This window comes from Macrobrachium nipponense, chromosome 13 (genome assembly GCF_015104395.2).
Source record: "Macrobrachium nipponense isolate FS-2020 chromosome 13, ASM1510439v2, whole genome shotgun sequence".
NCBI classification, from domain to species: domain Eukaryota; kingdom Metazoa; phylum Arthropoda; class Malacostraca; order Decapoda; family Palaemonidae; genus Macrobrachium; species Macrobrachium nipponense.
Window position 1 is genome coordinate 99501170 of NC_087206.1, and position 26208 is coordinate 99527377.

The 26208-nt window shown below is 36.7% G+C and overlaps 1 protein-coding gene across 18 annotated transcripts in view; it reads right to left on the bottom strand.

Moving 5' to 3' along the window:
* Nucleotides 1-26208, bottom strand: part of LOC135225223 (rho GTPase-activating protein 45-like) — a 617019-nt gene that overhangs the window by 168822 nt on the left and 421989 nt on the right. Inside the window, exon 1 of one of the 18 annotated variants that reach the window (XM_064264546.1) lies at nucleotides 5980-6333. The exons of the other annotated variants lie outside the window; for them this stretch is intronic. Coding sequence (XP_064120616.1) covers nucleotides 5980-6023 — 44 coding nt within the window. The 5' untranslated portion in view covers nucleotides 6024-6333. Of the gene's footprint in view, nucleotides 1-5979; nucleotides 6334-26208 lie in introns of those variants that run through there. 18 annotated transcript variants of the gene reach the window in all.

Consider the following 26208-nt stretch of genomic DNA (forward strand, 5'->3'; position numbering starts at 1 on the left):
TATATGGAAGGGGGAGGGATTTAAATATATTAGTTGAGGGGTGCCCCCTAGGATTGTAAAACATTCTCTTGGCTCTAGAATGACAATTTTCAATAATAAACTTGCGTAACTTAACTTTTTGAAACTTGCAGTCAAAAATTCCTGGTCAATGGAACTGGGGTCACAAACTCGGAACGCTCAAAAAAAAAAAAAAAATAATTCAAATTGCTTAAAAGATAACTTTTGACTTTCTCGACATGGTATGAATAAAAATGTATATGTACTTCGCTTGAAAAAAGAAAATGGAAATGACTTATTTACATTATATCCCGGTGAACAACCGAATCTAAAAAGGTCAGGTGATTATTGACATCACTTTCCATAGTAAACTTAATGGGTGGAATAAAACTATTCATTTGTAATAAAAACTTATCAAAACATTCGGCATCCTACTTAAAAGCAATAAAGATCTCGTCAACATATCTTACTCCAATAAAAGGTTTCAAATCATTTGGATGTTTGTTTGTTTGTATGGTGCTTTTACGTTGCATGGAACCAGAGGTTATTCTGCAACGGGACCAACGGCTTTACGTGACTTCCGAACCACGTCGAGAGGGAACTTCTATCACCAGAAATACACATCTCTCACTCCTCAACGGAATGGCCGAAAATCGAACCCGCGACCACCGAGGTGGGAAGCTAATACCATACCAACCACGCCGTTGAGGCGCTTAAATCATTTGGATGGTTGTTCACAAAAAGAATTTCAAAACATTCCACACAAAGATTAGCTAAAACAGGCGACGATGAGGATCCCATAGCAACTCTTGCCTTTTGTCGGTAGAAATCTCTTTCGAACTCAAATATGATAGAATCTGTACAAGCCTTTATGAGCTCAAACAATTTATTAATATGAACAGGTGACATCAATTTTCCTTCTTCAGTAATTTTGATCAAATTGGCCAATACAAAATCAAATCAGACGATATCCAGACTGTACATAATTCCATCAAAATTTCTACCTCTCCTTCTATTAGTGCAAGGAAGGGTATGCTTATCAGTTTCATTTTGTTGATATTTGGTATTATTTCTTCGCTATCGTTGTATGACTCTTTAGTTAGTGATCAAGTCCGTAGAAAGATGGACGAAAGCTTTCAGCGTTGTGTATATTTTTTATGAATACATTTCGTTTTTATAATCAAGAGTATTATGTGGATCCTACTGTAGATAACTAAGAAGCACTACACTGTATTTTTATGTCCCACTCACTCTTACACACAAACAAACAAATAAACATATATATACTTATATATACTATACATATATATATATATATATATATATATATACAATATATACATATATATAACATGCATATGTGTATGTATGTATATGTATGCATGTATGATTTCTTATACATATAAACTGGCTTTACGTATACAGCTCTGAAGACACTTCTATTTTGAAGACTTAGTGACCCGTGTGGGAAACTCACAGATAATTCCACAGAGTAAATGGAAATAAATTCTTATCTTGAGGCACCATTTTAAGCTCAGCTTTCAAACAAATGCACCATAATCCTTCATCTTTCAAGAGGCTTCCCTGCCATTGCCCTCCTTTTTTTTTTCTTTTTTCTAATGACTTTTTCCCCTTGGCTAAATATTTAATCAGCCTCAAGGTAACACATAAACAATACAATGCCATCACTCGTTAACCATGGTAATTCCCACACTCATATTCATTTTATTCCTCTTTTCACCAAACTTCGGCTAGGTAAAGGTATAGGGACGTCTTTTCCATCGGCCTCTGCATTATAAAGCGGATCGGTACTTATCACTTCTGAAGAGCAAAGCATTTTTTCACAAACAGCGAAATTTTTCGTGTGTTTCACCCGTTACACTAAATGCCCAGACCATCCTTATTTTTCTGGGCTATTTCTTGAGGCATTAAAATCACCACAGAGGCCCCATTACCATTATTGCAGTATACACTTCGACGCCATTTCACCATAATCACCACATCCAAACTGACCATATATACCCCAACGCTCTCAACATGGGGCCACAGAGGGACCCCATGCTCGCCTCTTGTCAAACAGGCACTCGGGGCAGCGTGGCACTCATCGTTGCCAGATGCCTTCAGATATTTCCGTGACATAACAGAACGACAGTCAGTTTTCGCTACGAATATCATCTGCAAGCTTCAAGAGAGGCAGAAATAATAATGCCTTGCTAATCAGCCTTCATGTTTCCGTGTATACCCTTATTGCTCTCTCTCTCTCTCTGTCTCTCTCTCTCTCTCTGTCTCTCTCTCTCTCTCTCTCTCTCTCTCTCTCTCTCTCTCTCTCAATCTATGCAACTACAGCTACACACTACTTTATATATAAACACTATACGTATATATAAATACATTATACATATATTACTATATATACATATATAATGTAAATATATTCATTTATTGTTATTTTTCCTCATTGCTGAGCCATCTTCATTAAATTTATTTTAATTTTATTCTCTTGGCTTTCGGCGGCATTTTCAGTGGATAGTATAGCTCTCAAGAGTTCAAAAATGGCAATAATAATATTGTCTCAATCTGATTTTATCTCATTGTATTAGGTGCTCTGGTTTTGTATTTCATCTTCATAACGATTATGAGGTGGACGGTTCAAGTCGTCTTGTTTATGATCTATCTACGCGCCCACATATATATGTCTTATGATAAGCATTTCCTGAGATACCCACGTTCAACCTTCACGGCACTGATATTTATGTAAACACTTTCATAATAAGATCTTGAGATATATTACAATATCATCGTAAGGCACATTTGTCATTCTTTACCATAATCGAAAAATTTAAAGGTACTCTACAGAACATTAAAAAAAACAATCGACGAAAACAGAAGACATTTTAGTTTTGCCAAAATTATTTCAGTATCCAGATTTCTGTCAAATTTAATCTTTCAAATTCGGACATCGACACATGAGCGTTTGCAAGTTAGTTGAAAAGAGAGAGAGAGAGAGAGAGAGAGACCGAGAGGAGACGGAGAGATGGAGAGAGAGAGAGAGAGAGAGAGAGAGAGAGAGAGAGAGAGAGAGAGAGAGAGAGAAAATTATCAATAAATGCAAAGCAACATTCTGTCCACATTGTAAAATGAAATTATTGCAAAGATGGTCAAATAATACAATGAATTTACTTGATTTCCAACCACTTCGCCAGCAGCCTTTATACAGAAACCATCACAAACCCTAAACGCAAACAAACGAACAGTCTCTACCCTTTGAGAGATGCCATTCCCCCACCCCTACCTTTTCCCCTACCCTCCCCAACGTCACTAACCTCCCAAGGGAGTCCCCAAGCGCACAACGTCAAGTCAACCACACCTTGGGCCTCAAGTGCCAATTCGCTCCACTCGGGATGCTGTCGAAGACATTGAGTGCCATTTACAAAACAGGTGTCCAAGACGTGATGGCGATAATATTTCTTTCCCTACAGCGATTCCAGGGCATATATTTATTCACTGACTGGCTAATTTACTGTAATCCCCCGTTCCCTACTACGGTATGTATGTTACCTCATTTTCTTAGCTCTGTTTTGTTTCCAAGGTAAATGCCGTTTTCGGCATTTTCCAAAGGAATGCATCATGTTCATTTCCAGTGACGTGAGTCAATTCCGAATTCTGATGCTTCTTTTAAGACCAAATGAATCAAGTCATCGAAATTTGACCTTTCCCCCAGATCCTACAACCAGCCTTCCAACTCGGATAACGCACCGTACCACGCAGCAGTCGCCTACTAACAACCGAGGAATATTGAATCTTAGGCACAGTGGCAATTGAGTCCAACTTCCCTTACCGTGACTCATGCATTCGACTCTGAACATAAAAGGCAATACTGACTCATAAGCACAAAGGCAATTAAATCTGAATTGCCTTCCCGCGCTCTGAGGGGCAGAGTTATTGGACCGAGACGTAGGATAGAAGAGAGTTCGAATTACATCGATTCCGGATCACCGCCGGGAGGACATTCGAAGCCCCAAAACAAATTCCGTCAGTATTATTCACTCTTCCTCTGTAGTGATTGCTGGTATTCAAAGTCAAGATTTCATAAAAATCGCCCCACAAATTACATGAAAAAAAATACTGATAACATGAACGATAGCTTTAAACTATAAATACTTTTATTATGTACCTTAAATGCTGCGCCACATTAATAGCAAATTTAAATTTTAGCGAATTGCCCTACGACACAAAACACACACGCACGCACACACACACACACACACACACACACACACATATATATATATATTATATATATATATATATATATATATTATATATATATATATATATCTATATATATATATCTATATATATAATATATAATATATATATATATGTATATAGAATATATATATATATAATAATTATATATATAATATAATATAATGTAATAATTATATATATATATATGTGTGTGTGCGTGTTTTGTGCTTTAAATTTCTTACACAGAAACGAAGTACAAACCACATTGTAAACATTCGTTAAATTATTTAAGAGGAAAAAAGGAATGAGGGGGGGGGGGTGATTTTGAAAGCGCTCTGAGTACATATCTCCACAAACAACGAGGGATTTTATATTCCAAAAGTCCATGATAACTAAGGCCTGCCTTATATCATATTGTACGAATGTGAAGGATTCCGCAATGTTATACTAAGAATTTGAGAAAAATACCTGCATTCATAACCAAACCCGCAATTATCTTTGGCCCGTCGGTCGGCCCCTCTGGAATTTCACTGAAATTCAAATATCACAACGTTATTGATGAATTCTTTGGACAGACAAAAATTATAGACAACCGCAAAAAAGTTTAACTCATTCAGTTCATTTCACGGGGTTATATAATGATGAAACAGGCTCAGATCGTATAAGATCCATTACGACTCAAATGCACCGTAGAGTGAGACCAGCACATCAGATCATCACATTGGGACGAAAGAAAAGATGGTGAATCAAAGGGACTTCATCCTTGTGACTGTGCGCCTCTTCCTTCACAAGCGCGTTGGCTTTTTACCCCTTTGGTGATTTTTCCTTTTGGGTGCAGTAAACAAAACGGAGATACCGATAAGAGCCAATGTCATGACCTCAAGATCAGAGAGAGAGAGAGAGAGAGAGAGAGAGAGAGAGAGAGAGAGAGAGAGAGAGAGAGAGAGAGATGCTACTATGGCTGAGTAACCAACTAGTAAATGGTGTAACTTCATAGTTTTAGTGTTATCCGTCGCAAGGACAGGACCTCTCGAGTATTAGAGAAAACACGATCACAGAAAAAGTTGTCGTCTTCAATGAAACAGCTGTAACTGTATAAAGTTTAATAAAGAATTCTCAGTTTCTGGGTCTGTTTGCACGAACCATCATTATTTTGTTTTTCCGAGAAATAATGACTGCACTAGTTACCACATATATTTCACACTCGAGCTTGGTACTGCATTGTTATTATTCGTCCCTTTACTTTTCTGACGACTTTGGTCATTAATAACTTTGACAAAATTAGAAAAAGAGCCACGAAACTGGAAACAAAATAGAACCAGTGGGGAAAAACCGCAGTGTCTCCCTCCCTAATCCATCAAGAAGAAAGCAAAAAAGTTTGACACTGGGGCTCGGCAAAAACCACTGAGAGGAGTCCTTTTACATTTTTGTCAGTTTAACACTTGTTCAGTTCTTGAGCACTGGATCACTTGATTTCTATCAATCCAACATTATCAGAATATGCAAAAATACCAGTCTGCCAAAATCTGGGTTGTTCTTCCATGAGAACAGGAAGTATAAGAAAACGAGAACTGTTGAATGTATAAAATATCTAACCCCAACAAAAGAGCAAACGAAATTTTCATTAAAGCTAACTTCAGTATCACGAGCACTGTCATTTCCAGAAAACATATTTAGCTGAAATACCACAGAAACAAACTTGATCAGTGAAATGCAGAACAATATAATTACCTTGCCTGAAATGCCGCTGTGAAGACATTCCCGAGTTTGATCATGGAAGGAAGGAGAACAGTTTTCTGACGTCAGCTCATATAGAATGGTTAACCTTTAAAATATCAGGCGATGCCACACCTACAAAATCTGTCTGGTATGATGGATGACCTTTGTTTGGCTCTGCTCACCACCATTCATAACATTCGTGTTCGACCTTTTTCTTATATTCACTACAAATAATAATTTTCAATATTTACCTTTTTATTACTATCTTTTTATGGTCCACTTTTTTTATATATTCAACACCATTAATAATTTCTGTGTTCGATCATTCGTTTACCAAAATTCACTACAATACAAACGTTTTCATACGTTTACACCAATTTTATTAGTATATTCCTTATTTTACTACCATTTACCAATTAAAACGTTTCAGCCAGAGTTCATTATTTCATGATCTTTGAACCTATTAGAAGTTATTTCTCCTAAATACCAAAAGTGTCCTCAAGTTTTCGAAATGAAAATAAGGATCCGGGGATCAATATTTATGACCACTATCGAAGCTATTTATTTACGTATATATTTGTTTGGTTATCTTTTTTGTCTCCTGCAAATTACTATACAGTCCTTTCCTTGGGTATTTTACGATATTTTAGAGAAGGATACTCAGTTCTCTGAAACCGTGCTTATCCCACGTGCAAAGGGGAAAAAAAAACGTGAACACCGGTGACTGCTTTTCAGAGTTCAATGACAATGATCCTCAGTGACACTTCTAGTAGAATAGCAATCTAATATACCGAGCGCCAGCAACTGTCTTTCCTTCGTTAGTTATGGTGATGTAATTCTAATCAACTAGGCTCTTTTATGCCATTACTGCACACTATTCGCAAACACTATTAAAATAAACAAGAATGCCATCGCCTTCACTTTTGAATACGAAGCAAAAATGGAGGAACACTAACAGGATGGCATTTTTTTCAGCAACATTGAACTAAATGAAATCATCGCCTGTAGTACTTGAAACACTTCAGAAAAGAAAATATAGCTTTCACTGTTAAGTAAAATAGGTAATACTGAAACAGCCACTTAATACTGCCAATGCACTCTGCAGCAACAACAGGAACGTTGGCAGTACATTACGTTTTACTGCAAAGCAAAAGTCATCACTTCCAAGCACTATCAAGCATATGCAAAAAATTAATAATGATCCACAGAATTATGTGATTATTCATATCAGTATAAAAAATGAGACTGTAGTACATAACTGTTGACATGAATATTGAAATGAACGTTCATACTGGCACGAAAATGTCTAAATATCTCTTCCAGCCTTCTCAGTGGTTGTTCACTAATCTTGAAGAGAAGACGACGCGAAAAAAATGAATGCGTTTCGTACAGATTTGCGGTTTGATGACGATGACGCAACAATGTCGCAGCACAAGGGGTCACAAGGGGTTACCTACAACATCCTCGCCAGTGAGACACTAAAGACCCACTTGCCGATCCTGACGCTGTTCATCTTCATCCACGTGTTTTATTATCCACTTTAAATATCAAGACGCATATTCACCCACACCCATTTCTCTCATCCGTCCACCTGTCACCCACCTGTCTCGATCTAGATAGTACTACTGTATTTTTTTCCACTGTTTTCTTTCACTACAACTGCTTTTCCCTGTTTCTGCGTTTGCATTAACCTTTTATTTGACCACAATAGTTGCGACGCCAGATTACATACTAGTTAAATCAAATTAGTCATTTATTCTAAGTCTCCGCATTGTGTTATTTTTTTATATATACTCCAAGACATACTAGGACCACCCAACTTTCCAAATTTGAATTTCATAAGACTATTTTTTTTTTTACACCACCTAAAAATATACCTGGTTATTCTGTGTAAATCGGGAATCTGGATCCATCTCAAAATCCTCGTCATGAAATTTATATGAAATTATCCATCAACAACTTCTCAAGTTATCTTATGGAAAGCCAAATGATAAAATATTGCTGAATAAATAACATCCTTTTAACTGCGTTGATACATAATACAGAAAAAAATAACCCAAATTAAGAAAAATGTTAAGATAATGAATAAAAATGCTAGAGATCCTTTACAGCGCATCTCTCTCTCTCTCTCTCTCTCTCTCTCTCTCTCTCTCTCTCTCTCTCTCTCTCTCTAACTAACTAATCCCGTGTAACTAACAAGTGAATTTCTTCGTTCCACTTGCGTAGTACCTTTCATTTATCATTTTCCTTTTTTTCACCAAGTTTTTAGCGATAAACGTGAATAATCCTACTATCTTTTATTCTCCTCCTCATAGATCCAACTTAAATTCGTTCTTCTTCATGAAGATTTAAGGCAAGACACTCTGAATCCCTACCAAATACGCGCGGCGCTATCGCTTGATTGCTTGCAGTCAAAAAAGACAGTTGCCATTTTCCTGGGTCGGGGGCTCTGGTTTTCATATAATTTTCCGAGTTCTTTGAAGTCCTTGACTTCGCGACCGTTCGAGCGACAAAAGCAATATAGTAGATTCACATCAACCGTGCGTCTGACGTCTAGGCCAGTCCCTTTACGACGCTCCTGATTGGCTGTTGATAAGCCAATCACAGTGCTGGAAACTCTTAGTCTCTCTCGAGAGTTCACGTAAGCAGGGTGTATGTTCCACCTCTCTTGAAAAACCTATACCTCAGGAGAGATGGAGCATACATCCTGCCTATATGAACTCTCGAGAGAGACTGAGAGTTTCCAGCCCTGTCGTTGGCTTATCAATAGCCAATCAGAAGCGTAGTAAGGGAAGGGCCTAGACATTAGATGCACGGCTGATGTGAATCTTCTATAGTACCACTCTGCGAGGCAGTCACGAATAAGTTACCTTTGCTTTATGATTAGGACATCATGTGCCACAGTGAGTCTGTCCTCATTTTCCATGAGCTAATTCTCGGTCGAAAATAATTTTGCCATTTTTCCTAAAAGTAGAGCATATTTTCTTCTTAAAGGGCGTCTCCTTCATTTTCTTTAAGTGATATTCCCATCGGGAGATAATGTAGTTGTCTTGACACCTGTGAGTGAACACTGGATTACATGTATAAATTTTCTATCGAAATGAAAATGATAATCGTTTTTGAAAGTAGCAGGAATTATTTGATACCTGAAAAACCAAAAATTAACCCAACTTTCCTCCAGACACAGAGAGAGAGAGAGAGAGAGAGAGAGAGAGAGAGAAGAATCAATCGACGACCTTACGCGTGTTGGGGATGTAACCGTACACTGGCTTCGCGGCTCTGTGGGGAAACCTTCGCACGATTCCCTTGGAGCGCATTTGTTTTGATTTCACTCGTATCAGATCGGAAGTGTTGACGGAAAGGTGAACGCATCTGTTTCTTACCTGCAGTCAAGATGACTTGATTCCTAACTAGAACAACACACTCATTGACAGAACAACCATCGTCGAGCTCATAACATGGTCTCGTTTCTACCACTGGTCTCGTTACGATTAACTGTCTTCACGTTTCAAGCAATTTTACTGAAATTGTTATTCTTCTAACTTTCTACGGAATATTTTTTTTATCATGGGAAAATTTATGCCACTGAACATTACCCAAATCAGTAAACAAAGTTATAATGAAACAAATTTAATCAATCATGCACAGTTTAATCACACAGCAATTTTCTAAGACGTAAACACACTTAGTTCTCATGATAAAAATCATTTTTTCGAGTTTTAGCCCAGTATCATAAAAATCAGTTTATTTGCAAAGGTAAACTTTCCGCGTTAACGAAAATAAGTGCTAACACCACAAATATAATAAACATTCATATGAGAAAAACACCAAAAGTGAGAAACGGGGCACATAACATTGTCAACGTTCAAACATTCAATCGGGGGAGGATTAGCATATCTACGACTTTCAATAGTCTCGTAAAAACACACAATTAAAATTCACTGTAGTCCATCTACAAATTTCAATGATCTCATAAAAACACTGCACATGTAGCTTCGTCAAACACGGAATGAGGATGTTCTACCACTGTTGTATCAAAAGCATCCTTGCCAACACAATGGACGGCTTTTTCTAGTAGACACGATTCATGTGTTGATATGAACCTGGCTTACAGCTACTTGCTACAGAAATGATCAAACACACTGCTGTCCGTACTGACCTAACTGACGCGAGGTTTGCGAAGAAATCTAATCATATCGGTACTGACACCTTCGCATAATCAAACGCGCCAAGGTATGTCCGTTGTAGTCATATCCTGATGCCTGCCTTTATCAAGGTATCTTGAATGACTTGATTTCGTTTAAAAAAAAAAAAACACGTATTGTAACTCGCTTGTCTATCCATTTTGAACATTACACGTCCGACTTTGTATTCGCCCAAACAATATTCACCATAAAAAGCGGAGGAATTCAGAGGTAAAAGTGTCACCAGCGGCTACCACAATTATCCTCTTAGTTCCTATCGAATAAAACTTCATTCGTTTCAATCTTTCACAGACAGTTCATCATTAGCGCGTTTACCCCTGCTATATGATTGGTCATGAATAAAACCTGTTTAACATATTTACTATTTGTTAGTCAAGTCACACCATAAATTTACGAACCCATATAAAATTGGTAACCATCAGAAAATCCAAAATGAACGTTCAGGAGTTGACTGGATAATTTCCCTTCTACTGGACCTCCTCTCTAATTCTCTCGCTTTGATGGTCATTTCTAAACTCGATCTCCAAACCAGCCAAGGACCCCAAAATAAGCTGAGAAAAGATTTATTCCGTCTAAACGAAAAAAAAAATAATTAAAAATTTCAATTAGTCAGTCAGACCAGCTGACATACTCACAAGAAGGAAAAATCACAATTGATTACAATTCACAGTTGCACAAGCACTTCCATAAATCCATATCTTATCCTTCACAGTTTCCCTGTACCTTTTAGCATCTTGTCGATAAATCTTGCACTAGCTGTTTGTAAGTACAAGTTTGTACCACTACAGAAAAAAACACCTAACTTGTTGCAAAGCTACGCAAATTTCCTTTTCTAAAGCTACGCAAATTTCCTTTTCTAAAGCTACGCAAATTTCCTTTTCTAAAGCTACGCAAATTTCCATTTCTTTGTGCTTACGTCTCCACATGAAATCCTTCTTCTTTTATTTTAAAAGTTCATCAAAATATAACAAAAATAAGACATACTATCATGAGCAAAAACAATCCGCCATTTCCTTTCTTGGTGAATAGACCGAGAAGGACACAGCTGCCAAAGTCAGGAAACAAGAAGAAACAAGGATTCTGCTTTTCGAAAATAAATAGAAAATAGGACTGATCAGATCGCCTGACCTCGATTCCCAAAAGCAAATGTCGAACTGAACCCAAAACCTGTCGCGTACACGGCACACTGCCCTAAAGACCAAGGTCTAGAAACTATATAGGCATCCGTGAACAGTTAAGCATAATATCTATAAACATTTGGAAAATCAAAAACGGGTAAAATGTATAATAAAAAGCCCTTCTATCAAGAGGTACATACTAGGTCTCAATTTAAAAACGTCAAACAGAGATAGTCAATGAACAATATAGTTGTAATGCAGCAAACTTAAATCATTAAAACATATAAAATACTCTATATGAACTTTAGTGCGCACACATCAATGAGTAAGAAAAAATGGTCCGGAAGTCAAGCATTCAGGGTTAAAAGATTGAATTCCGTGTCAAAAATATCAACGTGCTAAAAGTAATAGTTTTGATATAATAAGACCGGTAGAACAGGAAACACAGTTCCCTTACAACGGGCGGGAAAAGAACAACAACAACAACAACACAACAACAACAAAACAAAGGACATGACGGGAAAAAAGGTCTTAACCTGGAAGGAAGCAACAACACCTTTTAAACGATGGAAGGTAATAAAAGTCCGCTAAAGGGACACTATACTCTGGGCCAACAACACTTAACCCGCTATTACAATGAACTGTTATTTACTTTAAACATGCATCATTTTTCGTTAACAATTGTCGTCACGAAAGCAACGGTTATTCACAGTACATTATGACAAAAGAACGTTAAAATTGATGGGAAAATTATCTGTCTCATGTAATTCTAACTGATACATTAAACATGCTTATTTGCTACAAATACAAACTCTTATCAGTTACAGTAAGTTTATCTCTTCTTTTATCTTGAGCGATAACAACTTACGGTTTGTAGCTTCGCAAAGTGAAATATGACCCCAGATTTAAATCGTGACGGAACATGACTCATCACATTTTATTAAGCAAATATATGATGTGCTATAAAAAGATTATCTAATTTACTGATCGCTATCACATTATGTTTTTCAATGAAATCAAAATGTGGTATAATTCATTAACATAACATTACATCGCCAAGAGGCAAGAAAGTGCATGATAAAATAAATGATTTGAATCTTATATTCAGATATAGAACAAACGACTGGCTTTGCATGAGCGGCTTTTTCCCGCACGGGAAAATTGACGCACGTTAGGCTGTCAAGAAGGAACGTATTAAAACGAGCGGCTTTTTCCTGTGCGGCTCGTCTCCCATGGAGAGTCATGATTTGCAAATTCCGCTCAGTTCACTTTGTTGTTTGCTTGAGATGAAGGACGTCAAGCAGAGAAACTTAATGAACAGGGTGTTATAAAGGGAAAGACAACGTAAATGGTGGACCCACCCAATAAACAGCCTCCGGATACTTCAAGGAACATTCATACATAATATTCAGAGCTGAAAGGTGAGGAAGAAGTTCTTCAATTATTTTTACACGTCGTCTCCTTCGTTCGAAGAACTTGTGAGCAAGTTGAAAGATGGAATGAGACGACAAGACACAGTTATGAGATCATCCATTCCTCTTGAAGAATCTGTTGTCCTGACTGTGAGGTAAATGAAATACCAATATGTATTACTGCTGCACGGGAAAAGAACCGTACGTCTTAACTGCTCCACAAACCACTCGGCGCCGCACGATGTAGCAGTGCATGTGGCAGGTGAACTTTATTGATTTCTAGAAATGCCCCACGGTTTTCCCGTGCGGGGAAAATAGCCGCTCGTGTGAAGGGAGCCTTAAGACAGGTATAGGAGTGACCAAAGGGATGCTAGTGAAATTAGACAGGTACAACAGGGTTTTTGTTTGTTTGTTTGTTTGTATGGTGTTTTGACGTTGCATGGAACCAGTTGTTATTCAGCAAAAGGACCAACGGCTTTACGTGACTTCAGAACCAGGTCGAGAGTGAACTTCTATCACCAGAAATACACATCTCTAGCCCCTCAATGGAATGCCCCAGAATCGAACTCGCGGCCACCGAGATGGCAGGCCAATACCATACCGACCACGCCAATGAGGCGCTAAGGACTGACCAAAGGGGTGCTAGGGAAATTAACTAGAGATTCCGATACGTATCATCAGTTTCTCTTTTACATCTTCGAACGTCTTGGATTCGGAGTAGTATTGTATATATTTGTAGCTGTAATAATGCTGAGTCTAAGACAGTATTATTACATCTCTATATTATACTGTTAGGAGACCAGTCGGTTATACGATTTTTCACGTTGGTGCAAACAATTTTTTTTTTTTTTTTTTTTTTGTTTCTTTTGCGATTTCTAAAAAGAGAATTTCTGATGATTTCATCTGACATTTCTTACTCGTCTGGCCCCCCAAAAAATTAATCGCCTGTTTTTTTAGTGTTATTCGAAAAGATTAAATTTATATTGAATACTTCCACCATAATGATTTGATGAGACTAAAATCCGGTGAAATAAGGCAGGCATGAGGTGTTGTCAGGATATTTGGCCTCCCTGCCAATTTCATTATACATATGTATGCCTGTATATATAGGGACACACACACACACACACACACACACACACACACACACACACACACATATATATATATATATATATATATATATATATATATATATATATATATATATATATATATATATATATATATATATATATATTATATATATATATACACATATGTATATATCATTCAGAAGATGAAATCTATTCATACGGAACGAGCCTACGGGGCCATTGCCACTGACTTGGAATTCAAGCTTCCAAAGAATATGGTGTTCATTGGCAAGTAAGATAAGAAATACAGAGGGAAGAGACCCCACTCATCAAAAGAAAAAAATAAAATAAACAACTAAGCAAATAGATAAAAATGTATTAAATTGCAACGGGAATAGTATTAAGGTAATAATGTATTCCACCTCCGCTTGAATTCTAATATATATATATATATATATATATATATATATATATATATATATATATATACATATATATTATATATATATATATCTATATATATATATATATATATATATAATATATATATATATATAATGTCAGATGAAAGGGGCTATAATTAATAATATATTTAATATGCCAATGTGATGTGCTGTTCACTTTTAACTTCCCATAGAGACAGTCCGAAGCATTGACCTGAGGAAGCTGATAAATCCTTTCTGGGATAGAGTGATACGAAGATGCATAGTTAAGCAGGTCAATGTTCGAGAGTTCATGGGGTCTTGTTCAAGTGCCTTTGGAAACTGGCTGCAACCAGTTACATGGGGCGTGGACGAAGGGTGTGAATTCATATGTACGTACGCGCCTCATTATGGCATCTTTAGCCAAGTCTATGGAGAGACTTACAGAGAGGTCTGTGCGAGAAAGGCAGAATGCTGGGATAGCTCTGCGAAAGTTTTTAATTGTTTGTGTGTGGTTTTCCAGGCTGTAATGGGTAAGTGTTGCCTTACTTTAGCCAAAGGGATGGCTTGTTTAATATCTTGTAAAGATGTTTAATCTTTGACTTTGTATTTACAATTGTATGTGCTTACGAGTATGTTTTCGTGTCTTTGTAACAGGCGGTTCTAGTGAGGGGACTGAGAGTCCTAGGAACAGAGAGTCCCGAATGGAGGGGACTATAGTATTTTGGAGAAGAGATTGGTGTGACTAATTACTGATTGAGACATTTAAATACAGGGGGTTAACTGAGTTAGGTTGTCTGTGAGATGTGGATTATTATCTTTCCATTGTTGAATAAATATTATACTTTTTTTATATAACTCTGACTCTCATTTGATGACCTGTTAGAATAGAGAGAGAGAGAGAAAAGGCCACGCCAGTGATCACCTAGAGAGAGAGAGAGAGAGAGAGAGAGAGAGAGAGAGAGAGAGAGTGTGTGTAACTAGTTTGCCTTGACGCTCGGGTTTAACGCATACCAAGTATCAAATACCCTTCGCTGGTAATAGGTATCGGGGAGGATGGGGTAACATATTATATATATATATAATCTATATATATATAATCATATATATATATATATATATGTATTTATATATATATTTATATATATATTAATATATAAGTATATATATAAATAATATAGTATAATATACATATATATATATATTATATATATATATAGTATAATATATAATGTATGTTTACATGTATATGCATTTATAATCGTAGCCCTAGCGGTAGGTCGCTTGCCTTATATGCCAAATCGACTGGTTTTGATTCACGGACAAAAAAAAAAGAATTCCTTTTCATCATCATATGGTTTCTTAAAACGGAAGAGAATTTTAAGGGCGTATTCATTAATATTACTGTTAATATTTCTAATGGAAAAGCCAAGAAAAGCTATAATCTATATATATATATATATATATATATATATATATATATATATATATATGTGTGTGTGTGTGTGTGTGTGTATATATATAATATATATATAGATATATATATATATATATAAATAACTATATATATATATATTATATGTAATGCATACATTTGCATTTATCTTATAACAGCCATTACAATTTAGTTAATAAAAGTACTTTATAACTTCAGCATACATTACCAGTTCGCTAGTAACAGTAAACGATAAACGAAATGATACGTAGAAATAATTCGCAATAAGCAAACGTAAAATCTTAAAGCGCTCCCAGAGAGATAACCTCATCCGTCTTTAGCAGCATCATAAACCCGGAAGAAAAATGATCCTGCCCCAAAAACAGGATGCTGTTGATGACATCTGAGAGATGAATCTTTTACCCGGTGACAGCTAAAAGCTCTGAAAGAAAACTAATGATGGTTAGAGGGCGGGCGGGTGAAGGCCGCAGACTTTCTGCGCAAATCCAAGGAGTGAATGAATATTTTCGAAGGGTATTCTCTCTCTCTCTCTCTCTCTCTCTCTCTCTCTCTCTCTCTCTCTGTGAAATTTTTCACGTTGTGAAGAAACTTCAAACATTATTCTCTGTTAAATTTACCAATTTTTTGGGGCTGTAAAGTATTTACAACCAAACTTAATGAATGAATGTTCATGGAAAACTTCCATCAGCATTTTCTTTTTTCTTCCGAATTCTCCAAAGCTAAAAACTCACTTCCAGGCGTCACAAACTCATTCTCTCTCTTCAAAACTATCAACCCTTTTATTTATTGCCCTACATGCAACAGAATTTACGGATTTTCTTCTATCGGAAGACGTATAGTAAATCTCCAAGCTTTTAAAATTCAACAGACGATGTGCGTTGTTAACATTTTGGAGTTTGGGGCCCAATGGAATGGTAAAAGATCTCGGAGATTGAGCGGAATATTTGCATACTAGGACCTGGAAGTTCTCTTGCCTTGTACCTTTTCCCTAACTAGTCATCTTCCTTCCTACATGAGGCGCCTCTACCGCTGTTTTCTATCTCTTACTCCCCGTCTCATGCATTTAATATTTGATAGCTATTATTTTCATAATTTCTAGTGGCCAGTCAAATAGCAGCAATATTTAAATCACTTAGTAATTGTATTGCAACCGTATCACGGAGATCAAATCTCTTTGTATTTATTTATTCAAGAATTTGGGATAGTTAAACGATAAGCTGTTTTGTTTATAACGGGATTATTATCTGTGAAGATTCGTTCCATTTTCATTATTATTACGAGCGATGCGACGTCATTACTGGAAACGAGCTCATTTCTGGCGGCACATAAAACCTTATGTCTTTGAATTTCATCTCATATAAGATGTATTTTTAAAAATATCATAAATTTACATTTAACTGGTTGAGTTGAGTTGAATAGAGTTGAATATACAATTTAGGCCAAAGGCCAAACACTGGGACCTCTGAGGTCATTCAGCGCAAGAACGGGAATTTACAGTAAAAGGCTTTAAAGGTGTAACAGGAGGAAAATCTCGCAGTTGCACTATGAATCAAGTATTAGGAGAGGGGGGAAAGTAAGATGAAGAAAAAGAATGTGAAAGGAGGTACACTAAAAGTAACGATAGTGGTTGCAGCTAGGGGCCAAAGGCACGCTGCAAAGAACCTCAAGTAACGTCTACAGTGCACTGCATGAGGTCCACTGGCGGCACTAACCCCCCCCCCCCTCCCCCCCCCTCCCCCCAAACGCAGCACATTTAACTGACTTATAATTTTCTCAAAATTGATGTCATCATTCGATAGTTTTCTCGAATTCTAGGCTTAGTTAAACTATGTCTTCTCACCTCCACTATAAAGAATCATTCCGCGTTGTATCGTTTGTCACATTAGTAGGAGTTTGAAGTTGGAAGACTTTTCGAAATGCAATTAACGGTAACGTTTCTGTAGCAGAGAGTTCCGAGATACCTATAACTGGTTCACCTAAGGTAGATTCGTGGATGAGCCCTATGCTTACGAGACGTATGTTTGGCGGTCGTTGATTGGCTGGTACCGGGAGGTAGGCAGCTCCCAGCCAATCAGCGGCCGCCAAACAAACGTCTCGTAAGCATAGGGCTCAGCCAAGAATCTACCTTAAGTGAACCAGCTATAGTTAATCCTTTGATGGTGTAACTTGAAGCTTCGCGGGTTATGGTCTTTAAGGAGCCCTACTGGTTATTATTATTATTATTATTATTATTATTATTATTATTATTATTTTGTTAAAGATGATGGCAGCATCAGTGGAATTGATTTTATATATGGTCTTTTCAATTCTTCTTATTATTCTCTTCTCATCAGGGCTGATATTTGCTAATAGCTGGCCGATGTTCATATCTTGGTTAAAGAAATGTTTTCTAAAAATACTAATTTATTGTTATGATAACAAAAGTGGTTAACAAATCTTAGTAATGGAATTCCAACGTTTCCAACCGTATCATCGGTTCATTTTCAAGGAAAGGTGAGCGTGAACTGATTGGAATGGGGTCGTTCGGCGGTATTTATTGTGTCCCAGGTGCTCTGTCTGATGGGCGCTGCGTTTTCATTGGCACGTAGGGCGCTGCCCGCCGGCACCATAGAGCCGATCGAACGGACCAATCAGGTGCCCCTGCCCAATACTATGCTCCCAGTCTCCAGCGTCCGCACGCGAAGAGCAGTGCGAGCTTCCACCTCTGCAAGACGGCTTGACTCAGGGACTTAATCCTCTGTTCAGCCAATGAAAACGCAGCGCCCCATCAGACAGAGCACCTGGGACACAATAAATATCCGCCGAAACGACCCCATTCCAATCAGTTCACGCTCACCTTTCCTTGAAAATGAACCGATGATACGGTTGGAAACGTTGGAATTCCATTACTAAGATTTGTTAATCACTTTTGTTATCATAACAATAAATTAGTATTTTTAGAAAACATTTCTTTAACCAAGATATGAACATCGGCCAGCTATAGCAAATATCAGCCCTGATGAGAAGAGAATAATAAGAAGAATTGAAAAGACATATATAAATCAATTCCACTGATGCTGCCATCATCTTTAACAAAACATGTTTAAGAGATGGTCTCCTACCTTCATATATTATTATTATTATTATTATTATTATTATTATTATTATTTTTGGACTGAAGATCAACCCAGGGAAGGGTTCGAAAGCTTTTTGTAAAGTTTTAAAAATTATACACGGACTCTTTTAACACTTTTTATTATTGTGGACCCTTTAGAACATTATATATACTCTCGCAATAGAGAGTTTTTCCCTATTATTATTATTATTATTATTATTATTATTATTATTATTATTATTACTGCTGATATGTAATCAATTATATCTAATGGTGTTCCATTTGGCATAAACATATACCAGACAATCTACAACGTATAAGCATGGTCAGCGTTCAGTGTTCAGTAACCTTTACACAAGGCGTTTCAGTTGTTCGAAATAGCTCGGTCCCTTTATGATAATATATATTGAATTTATATTTGTACTTTAATATCTTATATCAATATGTATGTTAAAAATATTAAATAAATAAACCGGACATCTTACCTCTGTACCGTATTCGTCATCTCTTCGTTAAAGAAAAAACTTTTTTCTTTTTTTTCAGGCTTAAGTGGTCAACGTGTAAGCCGTAGTTTACGGTAAGTCCCTTCAGGTGACTAAAGTTTACTTATTGGATACAGTTTCCCTTTTCTGTAAAATTAAACCATTGAGATGGCTATTTGTCTGTCCGTCAGCAATTTTTCTGCCACCCCCCCCCCCCTCCCCCACAGATCTTAAAAACTAATATGGCTGAGGGTTGCTAATTAGTGTATTGATCACCCACCCTATTTTTATCAAACATACCAACTTCAAGCCCTCTAGCCTAGATAGTTATTATTTCATATAAGGTTAAAGTTAGGCATGATCGTCAATCTGGCAACAACATAGGTCACCACCTTGCCCTGGCTCAGTGTTTCATGGCCCACAGCTTAGAGTTTCATAGAGCATTATAAACTACGGAAAACTAGATTGCGCCGAAGATCGTATTTTTTCCTTATTTTGTTTATGTAACAAGCGGCTACATCAAAAATAAAGTACTTTCAACCTCGCCCAACAAACGTTTCCTGTGTTGCTCTCTACTTCCTTCCAAAATAACAAGTTACATATTATACAACCAGCTGCGTTCCATTCTCGTGGGTAATTACCTCAAAAGAAACCGATCCTGAAATATTTCTACGGCATCATCTTGTTTACTCCAAACATACTAGCAAACAGTTGTTTAGAATTCCTCGGCTCCTAAGAACAATCTCTCTCTCTCTCTCTCTCTCTCTCTCTCTCTCTCTCTCTCTCTCTCTCTCTAACATTCTCTAAGTCAATTCGCACTAAACATTTCAACTTCACTCCCACGAAGCAAAGCCGGCCGGCTTAGGAGTCTCTTCGTCCTTTCTAAGCTTTTCTTCCAAAACACTTTTTTCTGTTTTAAACCCTGAATGGTCTTCCTACTGCCTTCCTTCCTTCCTTCGTTAAATTTACTCTCATATACCTCTATGAATCAATCGTTCCCTTTCTACCACCAGTCACTGGGACGATCATTCCTCTATTTCCTTTAATTAATTTACCCTTTAGTACCTTTATCTAAATTTTAAAAAATCCCTACGAAGTTGCTCTTCCTACTTATGTTTTTAATCTTTCGCCAACTTTTATGACTGTTTTCACTGTCAACGCAGATGATAGGTTATATAACGGTTAGTTGGTAGCTATATATATATATATATATATATATATATATATATATATATATATATATATATATATATATATATATATATATATATATATATATATATAATTTTGCTATATATATATATATATATATATATATATATATATATATATATATATATATATATATGTTAAACACTGCATCCGTGTACTAGAATATTATGTTGTAGGAAGCCCACTAAAATTTGGAAAAAATTGAAATTTTTTATTTAAGCTTTCGGAAAGCACATTCTCTCCCTCTTTTGAGAAAGAGAAATAAAAGTTACACAAACTGAAAACAACGGTCAAGGTAAAAGAAATAACATACAAGCATATAGTTGTGTCAGAAGGCTTAAATAAAAACTTTTAATTTTTTCCAAATTTAATGGGCTTCCTACAACATTATATATGTGTATGTGTATGTATATATATATATGTTACGCATAATGTGGATAATTGCCTGATGTGAACATTAGGCAGAAAAATTGCCTAATCTCCATATTAGGCAATTTGTTTTGCACAATGTTGACAATAGGCAAATTACTTGCCTATTGTCAACATTAGGCATGATTTTCAGATTAGGCGAGGGTATTTTGCCTAATGTGAATTGAATGACGAACAACTGTAACTAGAGTGTTGTTCGAATGTTGTTCGAAACTTTGGGTCTGTCACTCAAGCCATTATCCTTTGGTGAGTGTGCTACGCTAAGGGTCCCGGATGTCGATCATGGTCCAACAGATCTTAAAAATCTGTTAGTGGTCGTCCTCTGGGAACAAGATGAACTATACACTGTAGGTTGTCGGGAGGGAATTCTTGGACCAAAATTTACAGCAGCTGATCTATTAGTGCAATCAAACAGCCCCTGATAAAGTCTGAAGAGGTTCCTGATATCTGCCTATCGCTTAGAACAGCAACAGGAAGAACCACTGGTGGGCAAGGATATATAAAGTGCCAATGTACTACTCAATGTACATCAGGACGATGCAGCTGCCTAAGAAAAAAATTTAGATGCAACTCACGCCGTCACCCGGGCAGATCATGCAAAAATTTCTGATTCGACTCAACTGAACCCTGACATCTATTGACTTATTTCTCTTTTACTGATATTGCATTAATTATGTTTATGTTTATTCAAATAAATTGGAAGTCTTTAAACTGCCTCTACATTAACCATGTTGCATTCTCTTGTAACCTCCCGTGGGTTGTCTGCAGGATTAATTGCCATTCCTACACTAAACCATAATATATGTTTAGATTAGGCAGTCGTATTCACATCGGGCAAAATTGAGCTGCATAATTTGAACAACAGGCATATTTTGCCTAATGTTAACAAATTGTAAACTTTATGCAAACTGCTTGCTTAATGTACACATTAGGCAATTTTCTGCCTAATGTTCACATTAGGCAATTATCCACATTAATGCGTAACATATATATATATATATATATATATAATAATATATTATATATATATATATATATATCTATATATATATATATATATATATATATATATAATATATATATATAATATATTGACTGGTAAAAGTGTTCTGTAACAACAGAATTCCATCTAATAAAAGGAGCCCATAAAAACACCAAAATGTAGAGAGAAAAGTACTATATTTCAGAGACTGCTGTCTCTCTCTTCAGGTATATGAATGAGAAAAGTTTACAGAAAAGGTGGTATTTATACCAAGAGATTCGTCCACAAGTAAGCCAATTTAGGTCACCCCCGCTGATAATCTTCCTTTAATCTTCTTAAGCGTTGGTTGAATGAACACTGCGTCGACGATGTCCGATGTCCAATTCCCTTTTGAGATGTTCATTACCTGCTTCTCTTTTATTAAGGCCGATTCCATCATTTGACTCTTGTACCGGCAGTTGCTGCTATAAATTACACGTGACATATTCCAGTTTATTCTATGGTTATGTTCATTTATATGATTGAAAATAGCCGAGTTCTGTTGTCCATACCTAACTGACCGTTTGTGTTGTATTAATCTCTGGGGAAGTGATTTACCTGTAAATCCGATGTAAGATTGGTCACAGTCCTGGCATGGGATCTCATATACCCCAGAGTCTTTGGGCGATGTCTTTTGTTGGACGTTAATCAGGGATTTGGCTAAGGTATTTAGGTAGGTAAATGCAAAAGGGTTGGATTTCCCAAGGGTGTGAGTTACTCTCTTAATCGTCTCCAGGTGGGGAATTTTTATTTTATTGTTGGGTGTGTCTCTGGTCTTATCTTTAGGGGGTCGGTAGAAAATTACGTTTGCTTTTTGAATTGCTTTCTCAATTATATGGTCAGGATACTTTAAAGATGAAAGTTGCTTGCGAATTAGTTCAAATTCTTTTTCCAGGAAATCTGGGGAACAAATTCGTAAGGCTCTTAAGAATAGGTTGCTAGCTAGACCTATCTTGATAGTATTGTCATGATAGCTGAAGTAGTGAATATATGAAAGTGAGAACGTTGGTTTTCTGTATATGGTAAATTTTTATTCTGTCGTGTCTCTGATTATTAAAACATCAAGAAAAGGAATTTTGTTGTCTGTTTCCCATTCAACTTTAAATTTGATGCTGGGCACTAATGCGTTTAATTTTGAGAGGAATTCATTAAAATTACCCCACTTATTATCCCAAAATGTTAGTATGTCATCCACGTATCTCATCCACAGCATGTTGTTGGGTTTTATTGCATTTATTACTGTAGTTTCAAAGTATTCCATGTACAGATTGGCTAAAATAGGACTTAAAGGACTACCCATACTACACGAATTTTTGCTTGTAGAATGATTCCCCGAATGAAAATACGTTATTAGATGCACATAATTCAACTAACTTTATTATTTTGTCAAGTGCCAAAGGGAAATGATCTGAATAGGGGGATAATTTTTCCCTTAAAAACTGAAGAACGTCCTGTACTGGTACTTTTGTGAATAGGGAGTCTACGTCAAGGCTTAAAAGTTTTATGTTGTGAAGTGGTATATGTGCTTCTCTGAATTTGTGACAAAAGTCTTCCGAATGTTTGTGTGACTGGAGAAAAAGTGCCCTAAAAAAGGAGAAAGGAGGCCAGCTAACCATTTAGAAATTTTGTAATTGAAAGCTCCGGCGCATGAAACGATGGGTCTGAATGGAAGATTGTCTTTGTGAGTTTTGGGAAGACCATAAAAGTAGGGTAATTTAGGATTAATTACTTTAAATTTCTCTAATAGTTCAATACTCTTTTTGTCTTGGCCAATTAATCTTACTTTCCGAAAAAATTCTGTGGGAACGTTCTGGAGGGGATTTTTCGTCAGTTTTTCGTAAGTATTTGTGTCGCTAAGGAGCTGGTTGATTTTGTCGAGGTAGAAGTCTTTGTCCATTATTACAATTTTGCCGTCTTTGTCGGATCTACTTATTATAACATCTAACTTTTTTAGCGAGTGGATGGCTATCATGAATCTAATGCGGGGAACAGGATATTTCTTATGAAGGTCAGTTAAAGCATTTAGTAACACTCCTTTTAAACATATCTCTTCACGGCTGTAGTTTTTGTCCAGATATGAATTTATCAAAAGCCACTATGAAGTCTAGGTTGTTTTTGCGGTCTGGCATTAGGGCAAAGGATAAGCCTAAATTTAAAACTAAATGTTGATTTACAGTAAGGGGGGTGTTGGATAAGTTAAAACTTTGTCTTGTGTTCAAGATTATTCCAGCGCTATTATCTATTAGTTGTTTAACTTGCGTAAAGTCTGTTGGAAAATGAGTCACGCTATTATAGGCAGCAATGTCGGAACAGAATGAAATCAGATACCTGTATACGTGGTCCGTAGTGAGGCGAAGATTAGATTGAGTTCCATATATCACTCTGCGTAGCACGAAGATGTCGTTTCTCGTATTGGTGATTCTTTCTTCCAGGAAAATCTTGTGTGATAGAGGGAAGGGGTTTGATTGCAGAGTCCATCTCCCGAATCCGTACATTTTTGGAAGATACTTGTTCTTTGAGGCATTCTTCCAAAAAGTGTTTTTGGTTTTTCAGCCGGTGTAGTCTGTTCAGTCTTTTTCAAACTTGCGGAAAACTGGCTTGACTTCTGGAAGTGAGTGAAGAATCGTGGAAAGGCGGTTGAATTCCATAATGGGCTGACAATGACTGGTAAAAGTGTTCTGTAACAACAGAATTCCATCTAATAAAAGGAGCCCATAAAAACACCAAAATGTAGAGAGAAAAGTACTATATTTCAGAGGACTGCTGTCTCTCTCTTCAGGTATATGAATGAGAAAAGTTTACAGAAAAGGTGGTATTTATACCAAGAGATTCGTCCCACAAGTAGCCAAATTTAGGTCACCCCCGCTGATAATCTTCCTTTAATCTTCTTAAGCGTTGGTTGAATGAACACTGCGTCGACGATGTCCGATGTCCAATTCCCTTTTGAGATGTTCATTACCTGCTTCTCTTTTATTAAGGCCGATTCCATCATTTGACTCTTGTACCGGCAGTTGCTGCTATAAATTACACGTGACATATTCCAGTTTATTCTATGGTTATGTTCATTTATATGATTGAAAATAGCCGAGTTCTGTTTTCCATACCTAACTGACCATAGAATAAACTGGAATATGTCACGTGTAATTTATAGCAGCAACTGCCGGTACAAGAGTCAAATGATGGAATCGGCCTTAATAAAAGAGAAGCAGGTAATGAACATCTCAAAAAGGGCAGGGGAATTGGACATCGGACATCGTCGACGCAGTGTTCATTCAACCAACGCTTAAGAAGATTAAAGGAAGATTATCAGCGGGGGTGACCTAAATTGGCTTACTTGTGGACGAATCTCTTGGTATAAATACCACCTTTTCTGTAAACTTTTCTCATTCATATACCTGAAGAGAGAGACAGCAGTCTCTGAAATATAGTACTTTTCTCTCTACATTTTGGTGTTTTTATGGGCTCCTTTTATTAGATGGAATTCTGTTGTTACAGAACACTTTTACCAGTCATTGTCAGCCCATTATGGAATTCAACCGCCTTTCCACGATTCTTCACTCACTTCCAGAAGTCAAGCCAGTTTTGTTTTCCGCAAGTTTGAAAAAGAACTGAACAGACTACACCGGTCTGAAAAAACCAAAAACACTTTTTGGAAGAATGCCTCAAAGAACAAGTACTTCCGAAAATGTACGGATTCGGGAGATGGACTCTGCAATCAAACCCCTTCCCTCTATCACACAAGATTTTCCTGGAAGAAAGAATCACCAATACGAGAAACGACATCTTCGTGCTACGCAGAGTGATATATGGAACTCAATCTAATCTTCGCCTCCTCACTACGGACCACGTATACAGGTATCTGATTTCATTCTGTTCCGACATTGCTGCCTATAATAGCGTGACTCATTCCAACAGACTTTTACGCAAGTTAAACAACCTAATAGATAATAGCGCATGGAATAATCTTGAACAACAAGACAAAGTTTTAAACTTATCCAACACCCCCCTTACTGTAAATCAACATTTAGTTTTAAATTTAGGCTTATCCTTTGCCCTAATGCCAGACCGCAAAACAACCTAGACTTCATAGTGGCTTTTGATAAATTCATATCTGACAAAAACTACAGCCGTGAAGAGATATGTTTAAAAGGAGTGTTACTAAATGCTTTAACTGACCTTTCATAAGAAATATCCTGTTCCCCGCAGATTCATGATAGCCATCCACTCGCTAAAAAAGTTAGATGTTATAATAAGTAGATCCGACAAAGACGGCAAAATTGTAATAATGGACAAAGACTTCTACCTCGACAAAAA